Below are 12,768 nucleotides of genomic sequence, written 5' to 3' on the forward strand. Positions count from 1 at the left end.
CCCTCTGTCTCCCAACTGCTGGGAATAAAGGCGTGTGCCGCCACTGCCCGGCTTGTCATAATCTTTTAAAAATAGCATTTCCGTGGAGACCTGATAGCATGGTTCTCAATATCTAAACATGGACAGCAGCTCTTGGGGGAGGGGCTTGATGGTACACTGCTCTCTGAGAGTTCTACAGGTCAGTCAGGATTGCAGCCCACCCTATAAGTCCTCAAGGCTCCGTGTGCACACAAGGCCAATGGCTGTCAGTCTCAGGCTTCTTCCTCTGAGGACATGGAGCCCGGCATGAATACTGACAGGAATGTGGGCAGCAGACAGGAGACACTCACTCCTCCATGTTCCTGAATTCAGAGCAGGAACTCTATGGGGATCTCTGATACACCTACCCAAACTGAAAGCAACAGGTCAGTGGTATGTGCTATAAACTATAGTCTGTTGTGTGGGAGGGGAAGGGAGGATTGAGACCATACACAAGGTCTAGCCAGAGTCCCAGATCTCACACAACCGCAAAATGGCTGGGGACCTGTAACTACAGATTACCCCGTAGTAACCCCACTCAAGGCTTAGAAAACGGACCCTTCTTCCACCTTATGTCTTCATGACCAGCCTAATTACAGAGGAGGAGTGTAAGAGATGAAGGCTAATATAAATCAAAGGAACATGTTAGGCCAGATCCACTGTCTCATGAGGACAGACAGGTACCTGGAACATCCAGGCGGAAGGAGACCTTCTGTCCCCCGGCCTCACAGCTGTACTCCCCAGCATCCGCCTTGCCCGCCTGCTGCACCACCAGCCTCCTGGAACAGCCCGAGGCCTCCACGCGCACCTTTGAGCTGGAGCTCAGCTTCTTCCCATCCTTGAACCATGTCACCTCAGTCTGGGCCTGGGCCACCTCGCAGCTCAGTGTGGCACTGGCCCCTGCCTCTGCCTTCACCTCGCTGCGTGCCTGCTGCTCCTTGGCAAACACCAGCTTGGGCTCTGGGGACGGACAAGGACACACATAGAGGGTCAGAGACACTGTCTAGGCCAGGAAAGCCAAATCGGAGGGAAATCCTGATGGTGCAGGTACCATTGCAGAACAGAATATCACCCAGACTCCACATTCACTGTGCCCAGAAGCCCAGTGCCCCTCAGCACAGAACCAGATCCACACACACATCCTGCCTCTGCTGTGGGGCTGTTCTAGAGAGAATCTCTTCAAAAGCCACTCTCAGTGGCTCTGTGGTGAACACCTGACGTTTGTCCTTCAGTGGTACTGGTGTCACAGGCTGACCTGGTGTATACCCACATTGTCTGTCTTCAGACTTATGGAGTTCTGTATGTATTTGAGTACTGGAGTCCTACCAACGATGTGTATTGTAAATATTCTCCCTGTCTGCGCACCTCAACTTCTCACGTTTGTATGTGTGTTCTGGTTGAATTGATTATTTTCACCAAGCAACACATCTACTGGTTCTTCGTAGGCCACGTATTCAGGTACTGACTATGAAATCATTCATATGGTAACGCCCCGGCACACTCAGCTGTGGATCATGTTATCTTTCTCTGAGGTTGCCACTCCACGCACTGTTGACTGCAGCCTATGCTCTGGAGGAGACTTCCAGGGCTAACGCACTTTCCCAGTGTGAAATGCCCTTAGCACCACTTGGGGAAGATGGTCCTGTCTCAGACTCCTGCCACAGGAAAGGAGGGACAGGAACTGTGATGGTGGTCAGCCAAGAGCTGGGACAGATGCTACTCTTCGGCTCTGCTTCTCCGTTGCCACATTTGACCCCACTGCCTGATTAGCATTGGTATATGGTGAGGGTTGATCTCGTGGAGCAAATGCTCTCAATTTTCATCTGAGAGTACACAAGGCTTTGCAATCAGCTTGTCCATCAGCATCACACTCAAACATATACATATATATACATATATATTTGGGTCCTGACCAGGAATACAATTAAGTCTTCTGTGGTTTCTAGTGGTTTCTCCCAGTCTTTGTCACAATCCTTCAAAACCATTTGCCCATTTCTTTACTGGGTTTCAAATATCATTTTTGGGACATCAGATTAGAAAACAGATGCTCCTGAGCTTCTGTAACTACTACAGACTTTCATTTTCCAAGCCTCCATGCAGTGTGCAGATGGAGTGGTGTCCCCCGAGAGCTAGATCCTCAGGCTTGGTAGCATGTGCTCTTATGTGCTCAGCCATCTCACTAGCCCAGAAGACATTGAATGTTACAAAATGCTTTCATTCTGTGCTGACAGAGATCTCAGCCGTCTCCCTGCCATTGTCCTGATCTTCTGTGCCTACTCTTGAGCCAACTCCTTGTCCCTTTCCTTCCTTCGGTCTTCAAATACTGCGGAACAGCTTTCTATCCTGGCTTTGAAGTGGATATGGCCTTTTCGTTTTGCATACTTTCCAGCTAAGGTTTGGCTTCCCTGTCACATTGTTTCCATGAAATGTCACATTGTTTCCATGACATGGTCCATCTTTCCTTCTCTGGTTCCCAAGGAGAACAGAGTGAAGAACAATTTGTTTCTAGAACTTCTGGGATGAAGTTCCTGCTGGGCTACCCATCCCCCTCCCCACCCTCATAAAACCAGCTCTGAACATACTGTTTCCATTTAGTTAAAGCTCACAGAGTTGTTTGAGCTTTCAATTTCTTCTTTTGTCAGTTTTGACATAATCTGGGAATTAGCCAAACTGTCACAACTTGACAATTTTTTAAACCATAAAATTAGCTTTCATATTCTCTTCAACTAATGTCTCACCAAGAAACAGCAGGCTTTTTCGACAGTTGTCCATGTTTATAACTGACTGTCTAGCTGGATGCCTGCATCATAGATTCAACAACAGCAAACAGAAAATACAGGGGTCGGAACAGAACTGCATCTATGAGAATCACAGGCGTCCTGCCTGTCATTAGCCCCGGGATAATACAGAAGAGCAACTAACAGAGCACCAACACTGAATTAGGTACAATCAACCAGGAGACAACTGGAGATGCACAGAGACAAAGGACTGTGGTGGCTGTGCAGTTAAGAGCACTGGTTGCTCTTGCAGAAGACTCGGGTAAGGTTCCAGCACTCACATGGTGGCTCACAACCTCCAGGTCCAGGCGATCAAATGCTCTCATGAACTCCATGGGCAGCAGGCATTTTACATGGTACACAAACATGCATGCAAGTAAAACAGTCATAGTTGTGAAATAAATGAATCTGGTTTGTTTGGGGGTTTGGGTGTTGCTTGATTTTGATTTTTGAGTGAATAGACGGGAGAGGTGGCTCAGCAGTTACAACTGCTGACTGCTGTCCTGAAGCACCTAGCTTGAGCAGCTCACAACCAGTTATACCTCCAGCTCCAGGGGATCCGCTGCCCTCTTCTGGCTTCTGCAGATGCCAGCACTTGCATACACACACGCGCACACACACACACAATTTTCTTTTGTTTTGTTTGTTTTTTAAGACAGGGTTTCTCTGAGTAGGCCTGGTTTTCCTGGAACATACTCTGTAGACCAGGCTGGCCTCGAACTCAGAAATCTGCCTGCTTCTTCCTCCCAAGTGCTGGGATTAAAGGCGTGCACCACCACTGCCCAGCCACAATTTTTAAAAAATAAAATAAAATAGGGGACTGAAGAAATAAATGGCTCAGTGTTTAGAAGTCCCTTCCTGCTCTTCCAGAGGACCTGAGTTCAGTTCCCAGCATCCACACTGGATGACTACCAAAGTTGTTACGTCCAGTTCTGGGGGGACCTGAAGACTCAGATTCCCACCAGTGACTATACCACATGCCTCCACACATAATTAAAAATTAATAATAATTTTTAAAAATAAATAAAATAGATCTTAAAAGAAGAAACCATAAGGACCATGTGTGCTGCTTCATGTAAATGCAGCATCATTTTACATACAGGACTGGCACACCTGAGAATCTCGCATCTGCAGTGGCATCCTAGAACTAACTCAAGGACACCAATGATGCAACACAAACCTATAGGCCAAAAGCAGGAGCGCAGCCCCTAGTGACTTAGCACCAAGTCTCTTAATAAAAGGAAATGCATGTGCGCTTCAACCATGTCTATGCATCAGCCAGAGGACCCGTGACACCCTGTCACCAGGGACATACTGAGGTTTTGTACATCACTCCAGTCGCTGGCAGATGTCACAGCAAAATGGCAGCACACCACATCAACAGTTCCCCACACTGGCTGGCACATCAGCTTCCAAGGGCTAATGATGGGAAAGGGGGCAAGACTGACAGACTCATCCTGACAAGGGGACGTCAAAGCACATAATCAGTCTCTACTCTGCGCGCATCACTGTAGCTGTGTGCCCATCCAGCAACAAGCATTTTCCTACAGGCAGTGTGGAGGAGGGCATCTTCTAACTCCCCAGAAAAGAAGTGAAAGAGACCGTAAGGAAACAAAAGCTGAGAATACAAGAGAGTCTTGAGACAGTAACAGGTGTGACAGGTGTCTGGCCTGTGCCTTCTCCTTACCCTGAGTCAGTGGGATGCAAACAGCTCAGGCCATGGAGGCTGTGGCTCTGGAAGAGAACCTGGAAGTTTCCAGTGCCTCCAATCCAAGGAAACTCACTCTCCCAGGTTAAGGTTGCATGGTCACCTTATACCCAAGAACCAACTGATTCAAACAGAACCAACCAAAAGGCTCTGGGCAGGCTCTTGGAACATACACTTAAGTTCCACTATGTGAACACCACTCAGGGTGTGTAAGAAGGGCCCACCCTGCCTGTTTTACCTCACTGAGCCAACAGATATAAGATAGCAGGACACAAAATGGGAATAGACAAAGTGTCACAAAAAGAACCCAGTGGTCAGTCATGCATCTGATCCACTCATCCCCTCAACACAAGACAAACTGGTGTCTCAACACCCACCTGTGACGTCCAAACGGAAGGAGACCTTCTGTCCCCCGGCCTCACAGCTGTACTCCCCAGCATCCGCCTTGCCTGCCTGCTGCACCACTAGCCTCCTGGAGCAGCCTGAGGCCTCCACGCGCACCTTCGAGCTGGAGCTCAGCTTCTTCCCATCCTTGAACCATGTCACCTCAGTCTGAGCCTGGGCCACCTCACAGCTCAGTGTGGCACTGGCCCCTGCCTCTGCCTTCACCTCGCTGTGTGCCTGTTGCTCCTTGGCAAACACCAGCTTGGGTTCTGAGAATGGATAGGGACACAGTGGGTCAGACTCCAAACTAAACGTAATTCTTCTCCAGGGTCTGGGGTTCATCAGAGCCCAGTAATTGCCAAGGCAGCACGGCCCACAATTGACATAACACCATGTGACCATAAACAAGTGCCACATGTGACCCAAGCTGTGTGCTGTGGAGCTTCATGGCTCTGCAGTCTTGTCACTGTCCTAAGAACCTCCAGACCTGCTCTGATGTTTGCTGGCAGGTGAGCTACTATAGCCTTTAAGGCCATCACAGCTACCTTGCCTTTAAATTTTTCCCTGCCTTGGGTTCCCCAGACACTCAAGACCATCCACGGCTCCCCAACACTCCTACATGCAGAGACCATAGACAGCAGGAGGATGCACAGTGGGGATGGATGACCACCTCAATGCCCAAGCCAGCATCCCATGTCACAGCTGAAAGGAAGTACAAGAGAGTAGAATGCTGTCAAGTCAAGCATGACCGAGTGGCTACACGGTCAAGGACAGAGTGGAGAGGGTTAGAAACACACTCGTGGTCACATGGGAATTATGACAGAGCCAAGTAAGGGCTCCCAGAGCCCTGGGGCCCAGCAAATAGGAGTTGACAGACAGAAGGGTCTCCTGCCATCTGTAGGACTTGCTCTACAGCCAGGGACTCCCTCCATAGCCAACAGACTGGAGTCACCACACCTAAGTTCACTATGCAAGCTCATCACCACAGGTTGCTGTCAGCAGGGAAACTCCCAAGATTGGCTCAGCCATCATTCTGTTTTGATCTTATGGTGGTGAAAGTTAGTGGACAGAGCTGAAGACTCACAAACATTGAGGTCTAATGGTAGGGAAAATACAAGCCCAAGATACCCAGACATGTCCTGAAATAATCCCATTGAGCACAACCCTGGCACTCACCTGTAATGTCCAGACGGAAGGAGACCTTCTGTCCCCCGGCCTCACAGCTGTACTCCCCAGCATCTGCCTTGCCCGCCTGCTGCACCACCAGTCTTCTGGAGCAGCCCGAGGCCTCCACGCGCACCTTTGAGCTGGAGCTCAGCTTCTTCCCATCCTTGAACCATGTCACCTCAGTTTGGGCCTGGGACACCTCGCAGCTCAGTGTGGCATTAGCCCCTGCCTCTGCCTTCACCTTGTTTTGTGCCTGATGCTCCTTGGCAAACACCAGCTTGGGCTCTGGGGACAGACAAGGACACTCAGAGTTAGAGGCACTGTCCAGATCAGCAAAATCAAAACCAGAAAGACCCTGCATGGGTCATCTGGAGGGCAGAATGTCACCCAGGCTGTGCATTAAGCTCAGGAGAAGCCCAGGGGACTCTCAGCACAGGGAAAGTCAGTCTCCCTATCTACCCAGAGAGCATTCCAAGGCCTGCAGTAGATGCCTCAAATGCAGATAACACCAAATACTAAGTGTATGTTTTTCCTGAAGTGCCCCTGATAAAATTTAGTTGCTAAATTAGGCAAAGTAAGAAATTCATAAGCCAGCTGTTGTGGTGCATGGCTTTAATCCCAGAACTTAGGAAGCAGAGAAAGGCAGATCTCTGTGAGTTTGAGGCCAGCCTGGTCTACATAGAAAGTTCCAGGCAAGACCAGTCAAGGCTACGTAGTGAGACACTGTCTCCAAAAAAAAAAAAAAAAAGTCGATGTGGCTGTGCACACCTTTAAGCCCAGCACTTGGGTAGCAAAGGCAGGTGGACTCTTGGAGTTCTTGGCCAGCCTGATCTACAGAGTGTGTTCCAGGACAGCCAGGGCTATACAGAAAGACTGCCTCAAAACAAACAAACAAACAAAAACTACAACAATTAATGATAAAATAGAAAAATTAAAGCAACATAATAAAACAAAGCCCATACTCTGGGCCATTATTAATTAAAATACAGGCCAACTGAACAGAAGTGATGTGATTCCCTGACAACCCTTCTGATGAATTACTTCTGGAATTTTCCATGTATTATAGAGCCATAGATGACAACGGGTAAATAAACCCATGGTGTGTTACTCAGGATAAAAAGAATGACTGTCACAATTTGACACACACCACACTGCTCCTTTCTGGTGTCACTAGGCAGAACTTTGGCCCAATTTTTTAAATAATTTCTTTTATTTTTATTCTACGTGCATGGTGTTTTGCCAGTGGGTATGTCTGTGTGAGGGTCTCGGGTCCCCTGGAACTAGAGTTAGAGAGTTGTGAGCCACCATGTGAGTGCTAGGAATTAAACCTGGGTCCTTTGGAAGAGCAGTCAGTGCTTTAACCACTGAGCCATCTCTCCAGCCCCAGTCCAATTTTCAATAGCACTGTCTTTTAGGCACTTGCTTTAGGATCTCTGTGCATATTTTCACACTAGAGGACTGACATCAGATGCTTCCCATGTTCAGGTGTTTGTTTTCTGCCATTTATGGTATGCTCTGCTGAATCCCTGGGGTTTTTTTATTTCTACTTAGCATTATTGTTGCATATGATATAGGGGGAGGAAGTATTCCACACTTGCAGATGGAGGCCAGAGGACAATTTTGTGGGGTTGGTTCTCTCCTTCCATATTTACCTAGATTCTAGGGATTGAACTCAGGTCATGAGGTTTGTTCAGCAAGCGGCTTTTACCCGCTGAACCATCTCACCAGACCTAAGTCACAGTTTTAAATTTCAATGTATTCAGATGTGTTCTAGGGTGATCACTGTGTTTGTTCTGATAAAGAACTCATTCCTGGGGACTGGGGTGGCTCGGCAGTAATTTCATTCTCAGCATAATAGAGTGTGTGTGTGTGTGTGTGTGCGCGCGTGTGCATGTGCGTGTTCCAGAAGTGTATGTTCCATTGGCACATTCTATAAGTTCTGATATTCTCCTATATCCCAGAGTAACTACTTAAGTACTTCATGATAACTGCATTGGAGAATTCTCAATGTTTCCAACGCGTAAACATAGACATCAGAGGAAGTGAGGATTTTGACTGCCAGAGTTCGATCAGTGTGCATCACAAACATGCTATCAGTGTCTGCACCTCGCTGAGTACCACTGTACATTGGCTAAAAACAGTGAAGTCCATCCTGAAGTGGAAGCACAGAAACATCTACATGGCTCCTTGAGGGTTTGCGTCCATCTATTCTAAGTCTGGGACTCAGCTGGGTTTGGCCTTGTGTGGGGTGGTTACTGCTGAAGTGTTTTTTCAATAGGGTTGAATGGTCCAAAATCTTCCATAAAACAATCATACTGTCTGCAGCCCTTCTATAAGTCCAGAGGAGGGAGGAGAGGTGGAGGTGGGGTGGAGGAATCGTTCCTGGCTGCCTAGCCCTGCATGGAGATGCCCACACGTCTTCACCCCTTGGCTTTAGCATGTTCTAACAGGTGCTGCAGCAAGGCTTCTCCTTCTTGGGGGTGTGCTGTTTGGATCTGAAATGCTCCCCAAAGGCCCACGTGTTGGAGGCTTGATCCCCAGAGTGGTGCCATTAGGAGGAAGCTTTAGTATTTAGAGGTCTAGTGGGACATTCTAGGTTCCTGGGCGTGTGCACTCCAGGGGGATTGTGGGGCTCAACCCCCTTCCTCTCTCCTGCACATTCCAGCATGAAGAAAGTAGTGTGACAGAGAAGAGTGGGGCAAATGCAGAGACAGGATCGTCTAGGCCATCAGCCCATCTCCCATCGCATGCAAACAAACAGCCTTGATACCTCAACACCCACCTGTGACGTCCAGACGGAAGGAGACCTTCTGTCCCCCGGCCTCACAGCTGTACTCCCCAGTATCCATCTTGCCTGCCTGCTGCACCACCAGCCTCCTGGAGCAGCCCGAGGCCTCCACGTGCACCTTCGAGCTGGAGCTCAGCTTCTTCCCATCCTTGAACCATGTCACCTCAGTCTGGGCCTGGGCCACCTCACAGCTCAGTGTGGCACTGGCCCCTGCCTCTGCCTTCACCTCACTGCGTGCCTGCTGCTCCTTGGCAAACACTAGCTTGGGTTCTGGAAATGGACAGGGACACAGTGGGTCAGAGACTCCTGAGTCTGCTAATGTTGCTAGAACAAAATGCCTGAGGCTGGTACTTCACTAAAATAAACAAACAGGTTTGTTCAGCTCACAGTTCCAAAACTTGAAGGAAACAGCCCTGTCAGCAGCTAGGCTCTGATGAGGTCCCATGGGAGGTGGCACCACAGTGACAGGAACCACTCCAGTCCCACAAGACCTGGCACCCTGCACTTAGCTACCGATGAGGCTAGAGGCACCACAGCTCCCACTCCCACGGGGGCCTTCCCTGTAAATGTCTGCCCATCTCAATACAATAGGAACCAAATACCAGCCCATGAGCATCTGTGAGAAACCACACATCCAGACAGAGCAGAGACTAGCAGAGACCCTCTGAAGGCTGGGGGGGACACCTCAGCTGGAGGGTGGCTGCAGGATTCCTCGGAGGACTATGCCCAGGACTCGAATAAAAGAGAAGCAGGCAAGGCTGATCGAACTGCAGCAGGCCTGGGATGGCTCTTCTACTGAGTGCTCCCCACCTGCCAAGCAAATAGTGGGTGCTCCTTGCTCTGGAACTAGGGGACATCATTGTAACTGAGTCTGAGTATAAAATGTGTAGAAGTCAATAAAAAAGAAAATCTCTGTCACACCACGGCAGCAGTGGATATGAGAAAAGTCCCCAACTGCAAAACTGGCAGGGCCAAGTGGGAGGTGGTGACTTCGTGGGGGTCCACCTTCAGGATCAGCCACAGCATTCATTATAGAGTTATGGACAAGGGTGCAGCCATGGAGAGGCAAAAAGATGCAAATGTGGGCAGGTTACTGAGGATGGGGTCACTAAGGATGGAATTAGGATGGGAAAGGTCCTGGGTTCAACACCAAAATGTGTGTGTGTGTGTGTGTGTGTGTGTGTGTGTGTGTGTGTGTCTGTGTCTGCGTCTGTGCGTGTGTCTATGTGTGTCTGTATGTGTGTCTATGTGTGTCTGTATGTGTGTCTATGTGTGTGTGTCTGTGTGTCTATATGATTGTCTATGTGTGTCTGTGTGTCTATGTGTCTGTGTGTGTCTGTTTGTGTCTATGTGTCTATTTGTATATCTATATGTCTCTGTGTGTCTGTGTTTGGGTCTATGTATCTTTGTGACTGTGTGTGTGTCTATGTGTGTCTTTGTGTGTCTGTGTGTGTGTTTGTTTGTCTATTTGTATATCTATGCCTGTGTGTGTCTGTTTGTATATCTATGTCTGTGTGTATCTGTTTGTATATCTATGTCTGTGTGTGTCTGTTTGTATATCTATGTCTGTGTGTGTCTGTTTGTATATCTATGTCTGTGTGTGTCTGTTTGTATATCTATGTCTGTGTGTGTCTGTGTGTGTCTATGTGTGTCTGCATGTCTGTGTATGTCTATGTGTCTGTGTGTCTGTGTATCTGTATGACTGTGTTTCTATGTGTGTCTCTGTGTGTCTGTCTGTGTTTTTATATCTATGTCTGTATGTGTATATCTGTGTTTGTGTGTCTGTATCTGTGTGACTGTGCATGTGTGTCTGTGTGTGTCTATTCGAGTCTGTATTTATGTATCTATGTGTGTCTGTATGTGTCTGCGTATCTGTGTGACTGTGTGTTTGTATGTGTGTCTGTGTATGTCTGTGTGTCTGTTTTTATGTATCTATATGTCTGTATTATGTGTCTATGTTTGTGTCTGTGTATCTGTGTGACTCTGTGTGTGCCTATGTGTGTCTGTGTGTGCCTATGTGTGTCTGTGTTTATATGTCTATGTGTGTCTGTGTTTATATGTCTATGTGTGTCTCTGTTTATATGTCTATGTATGTCTGTGTTTGTCTATGTGTGTCTATGTGTGTATGTGTATGTGAGAGAGATGCACACATGATAGCAATTTAGTCACCAGATCTAGCATTCATACATTCTGTTAAGTCAAACAGAAATTATAAAGTTTAAAAATGCAACAACCGAAAGTAAACCTACTTCCAGTGATATTGGCATTGTGTGTACTAGAACATAAGTTAGTGAATTGGAAGATGGATCAAAAGAAAAAAATGCAAACTAAAGAAAAGAGAGAAACATGATGGAGCAGGGAGAAACATGTGCTTGACAACATCACAAGAACATGAAAGTGTCAGCCAGTGTAACAGGGAGTCCTTCCAGGGACAGACGGAATGAAAGACCCAAAGACCAAGAAACCCAGACTCAAGATGCTCTGAACCCCAGCATCAAGCAAACTGCATGAGGTCTCTGCTGTATTCCTGGTGTCTCAGTCAAGGAGTCTGCTGCTGTAAGACACCACAACCAAAGGCAAGGCGGAGAAGAAAGGATGTGTTTCAGCCTATGTGTCCTAATGACAGTCCATCATGAAGGGAAGCTGGGCAAACACCCAGGGCAGGGACCTGGGGTGGGAGGGTGCTCCCCGTGGCCTGCTCAGCCTGCTTCCTTCTTTCATCTGTGTAGAGGGTTTTCATTTTCTTTACTATATAGAACTAGGCAGAATTATTTATTCGGAATGTCACATGTGTGATTCCTTTACTGTCCATCAAGGTCACTCAAGTTCAAGATTTCTGAAGATAATAGCCCTTTCTCAAAGAAAGACCTTTAATCTGGCTCTGCGATCAGCCCGTGGTTCTTTTATTCTTTCATTTCTCTTTAAATTAAAGACACAAACTCAGGACAACTTCCAAGTTCTCCACCAGAGGCTCTCCAGCAATTTCTTCAATAAATTACTTCAGGAATCATTTCAAAGTAGATCTTCCTTTCACTTGCTGACACCCCACTTCTCTTAAGAATGATTTTAGATCGTATTCATTCCTGACACTCTCAGAATACTAATCTGTATACAGGATCTGCCAGTGACACTCAAACAGGCATCCATTCACAGGTCGCTCCAGCTCCAACCTCATGTTCAGGACAAGCCTCGTTATTAACACCAGCATTCCTTTTTGCTGTCTCGGGTGTCAAGGCTCACACTGAACAGCCATTTCTGGGTTGCAAAAAATTTATTTGTACACCTGTTTCTTATATATACCTGCTTTCTTAACTACCCCAGGCGTAGCACTCCACATTAATCACTAATTCAGAAATGCACCACAGACCTGCCTGTATACCAATCCTATGGAGACATTTCTCAGCTGAGTGTCCCTTTTCCCAGATGCCTCTGGTTTATGTCAAATTGGCATAAAACAACCAGCATAACTACCAAAAATTAGTGTTCTCAAACAAAAGGAAATTTTGAGAACTCACACACCCAGACACCTGCTACAGCAGACGCCAGTGGAACAGAGGTCTTCAGGAGGAAGCTAACATCGAGCCAGATCATGGCTCTGCAACTGCCTGGCTGAGCAAGTCAAAGCTCATCTCTGCCTCAACATAAAATGGAAATAGTCAGGATTCTTCCTTGTAGAACTGCTGAGGGGTTTAAAATCTTTTAAAAATGAGTAGCATTTCACAAAATCAAGGCACCAGAATATGTTCGGCAAACTCTAGCAGTAATTATAGACGAAGTTCAGAAAACAAACAGGTCACAAGACAGCAGTGTCTCACCTTTATGTCTAATATGCACATTACAGAACATTAAAAAAACAAAAACAACCCTATATCTGATAGAGGGCTAATATCCAATGTATACAAAGAACTCAAGAAGTTAGACTCCAG

General features: G+C 47.3%; 1 protein-coding gene across 19 annotated transcripts in view; it reads right to left on the bottom strand.

The window, feature by feature from the left end:
- Obscn (obscurin, cytoskeletal calmodulin and titin-interacting RhoGEF) overlaps positions 1 to 12,768 on the bottom strand; it is a 147,538-nt gene that overhangs the window by 115,843 nt on the left and 18,927 nt on the right. For 16 of the 19 annotated variants that reach the window (XM_031354168.1, XM_031354166.1, XM_031354179.1 and 13 more), the window contains exons 13-16: positions 8,837 to 9,112; positions 6,064 to 6,339; positions 4,881 to 5,156; positions 703 to 978 (exon numbers count right to left, since the gene is read on the bottom strand). In XM_031354168.1, the coding sequence (XP_031210028.1) occupies positions 703 to 978; positions 4,881 to 5,156; positions 6,064 to 6,339; positions 8,837 to 9,112 (1,104 nt within the window). The remainder of the gene's footprint in view (positions 1 to 702; positions 979 to 4,880; positions 5,157 to 6,063; positions 6,340 to 8,836; positions 9,113 to 12,768) is intronic. The other 3 variants (XM_031354173.1, XM_031354185.1, XM_031354174.1) reach the window with 2 other exon arrangements.

This window comes from Mastomys coucha, unplaced genomic scaffold (genome assembly GCF_008632895.1).
Source record: "Mastomys coucha isolate ucsf_1 unplaced genomic scaffold, UCSF_Mcou_1 pScaffold5, whole genome shotgun sequence".
NCBI classification, from domain to species: Eukaryota; Metazoa; Chordata; class Mammalia; order Rodentia; family Muridae; genus Mastomys; species Mastomys coucha.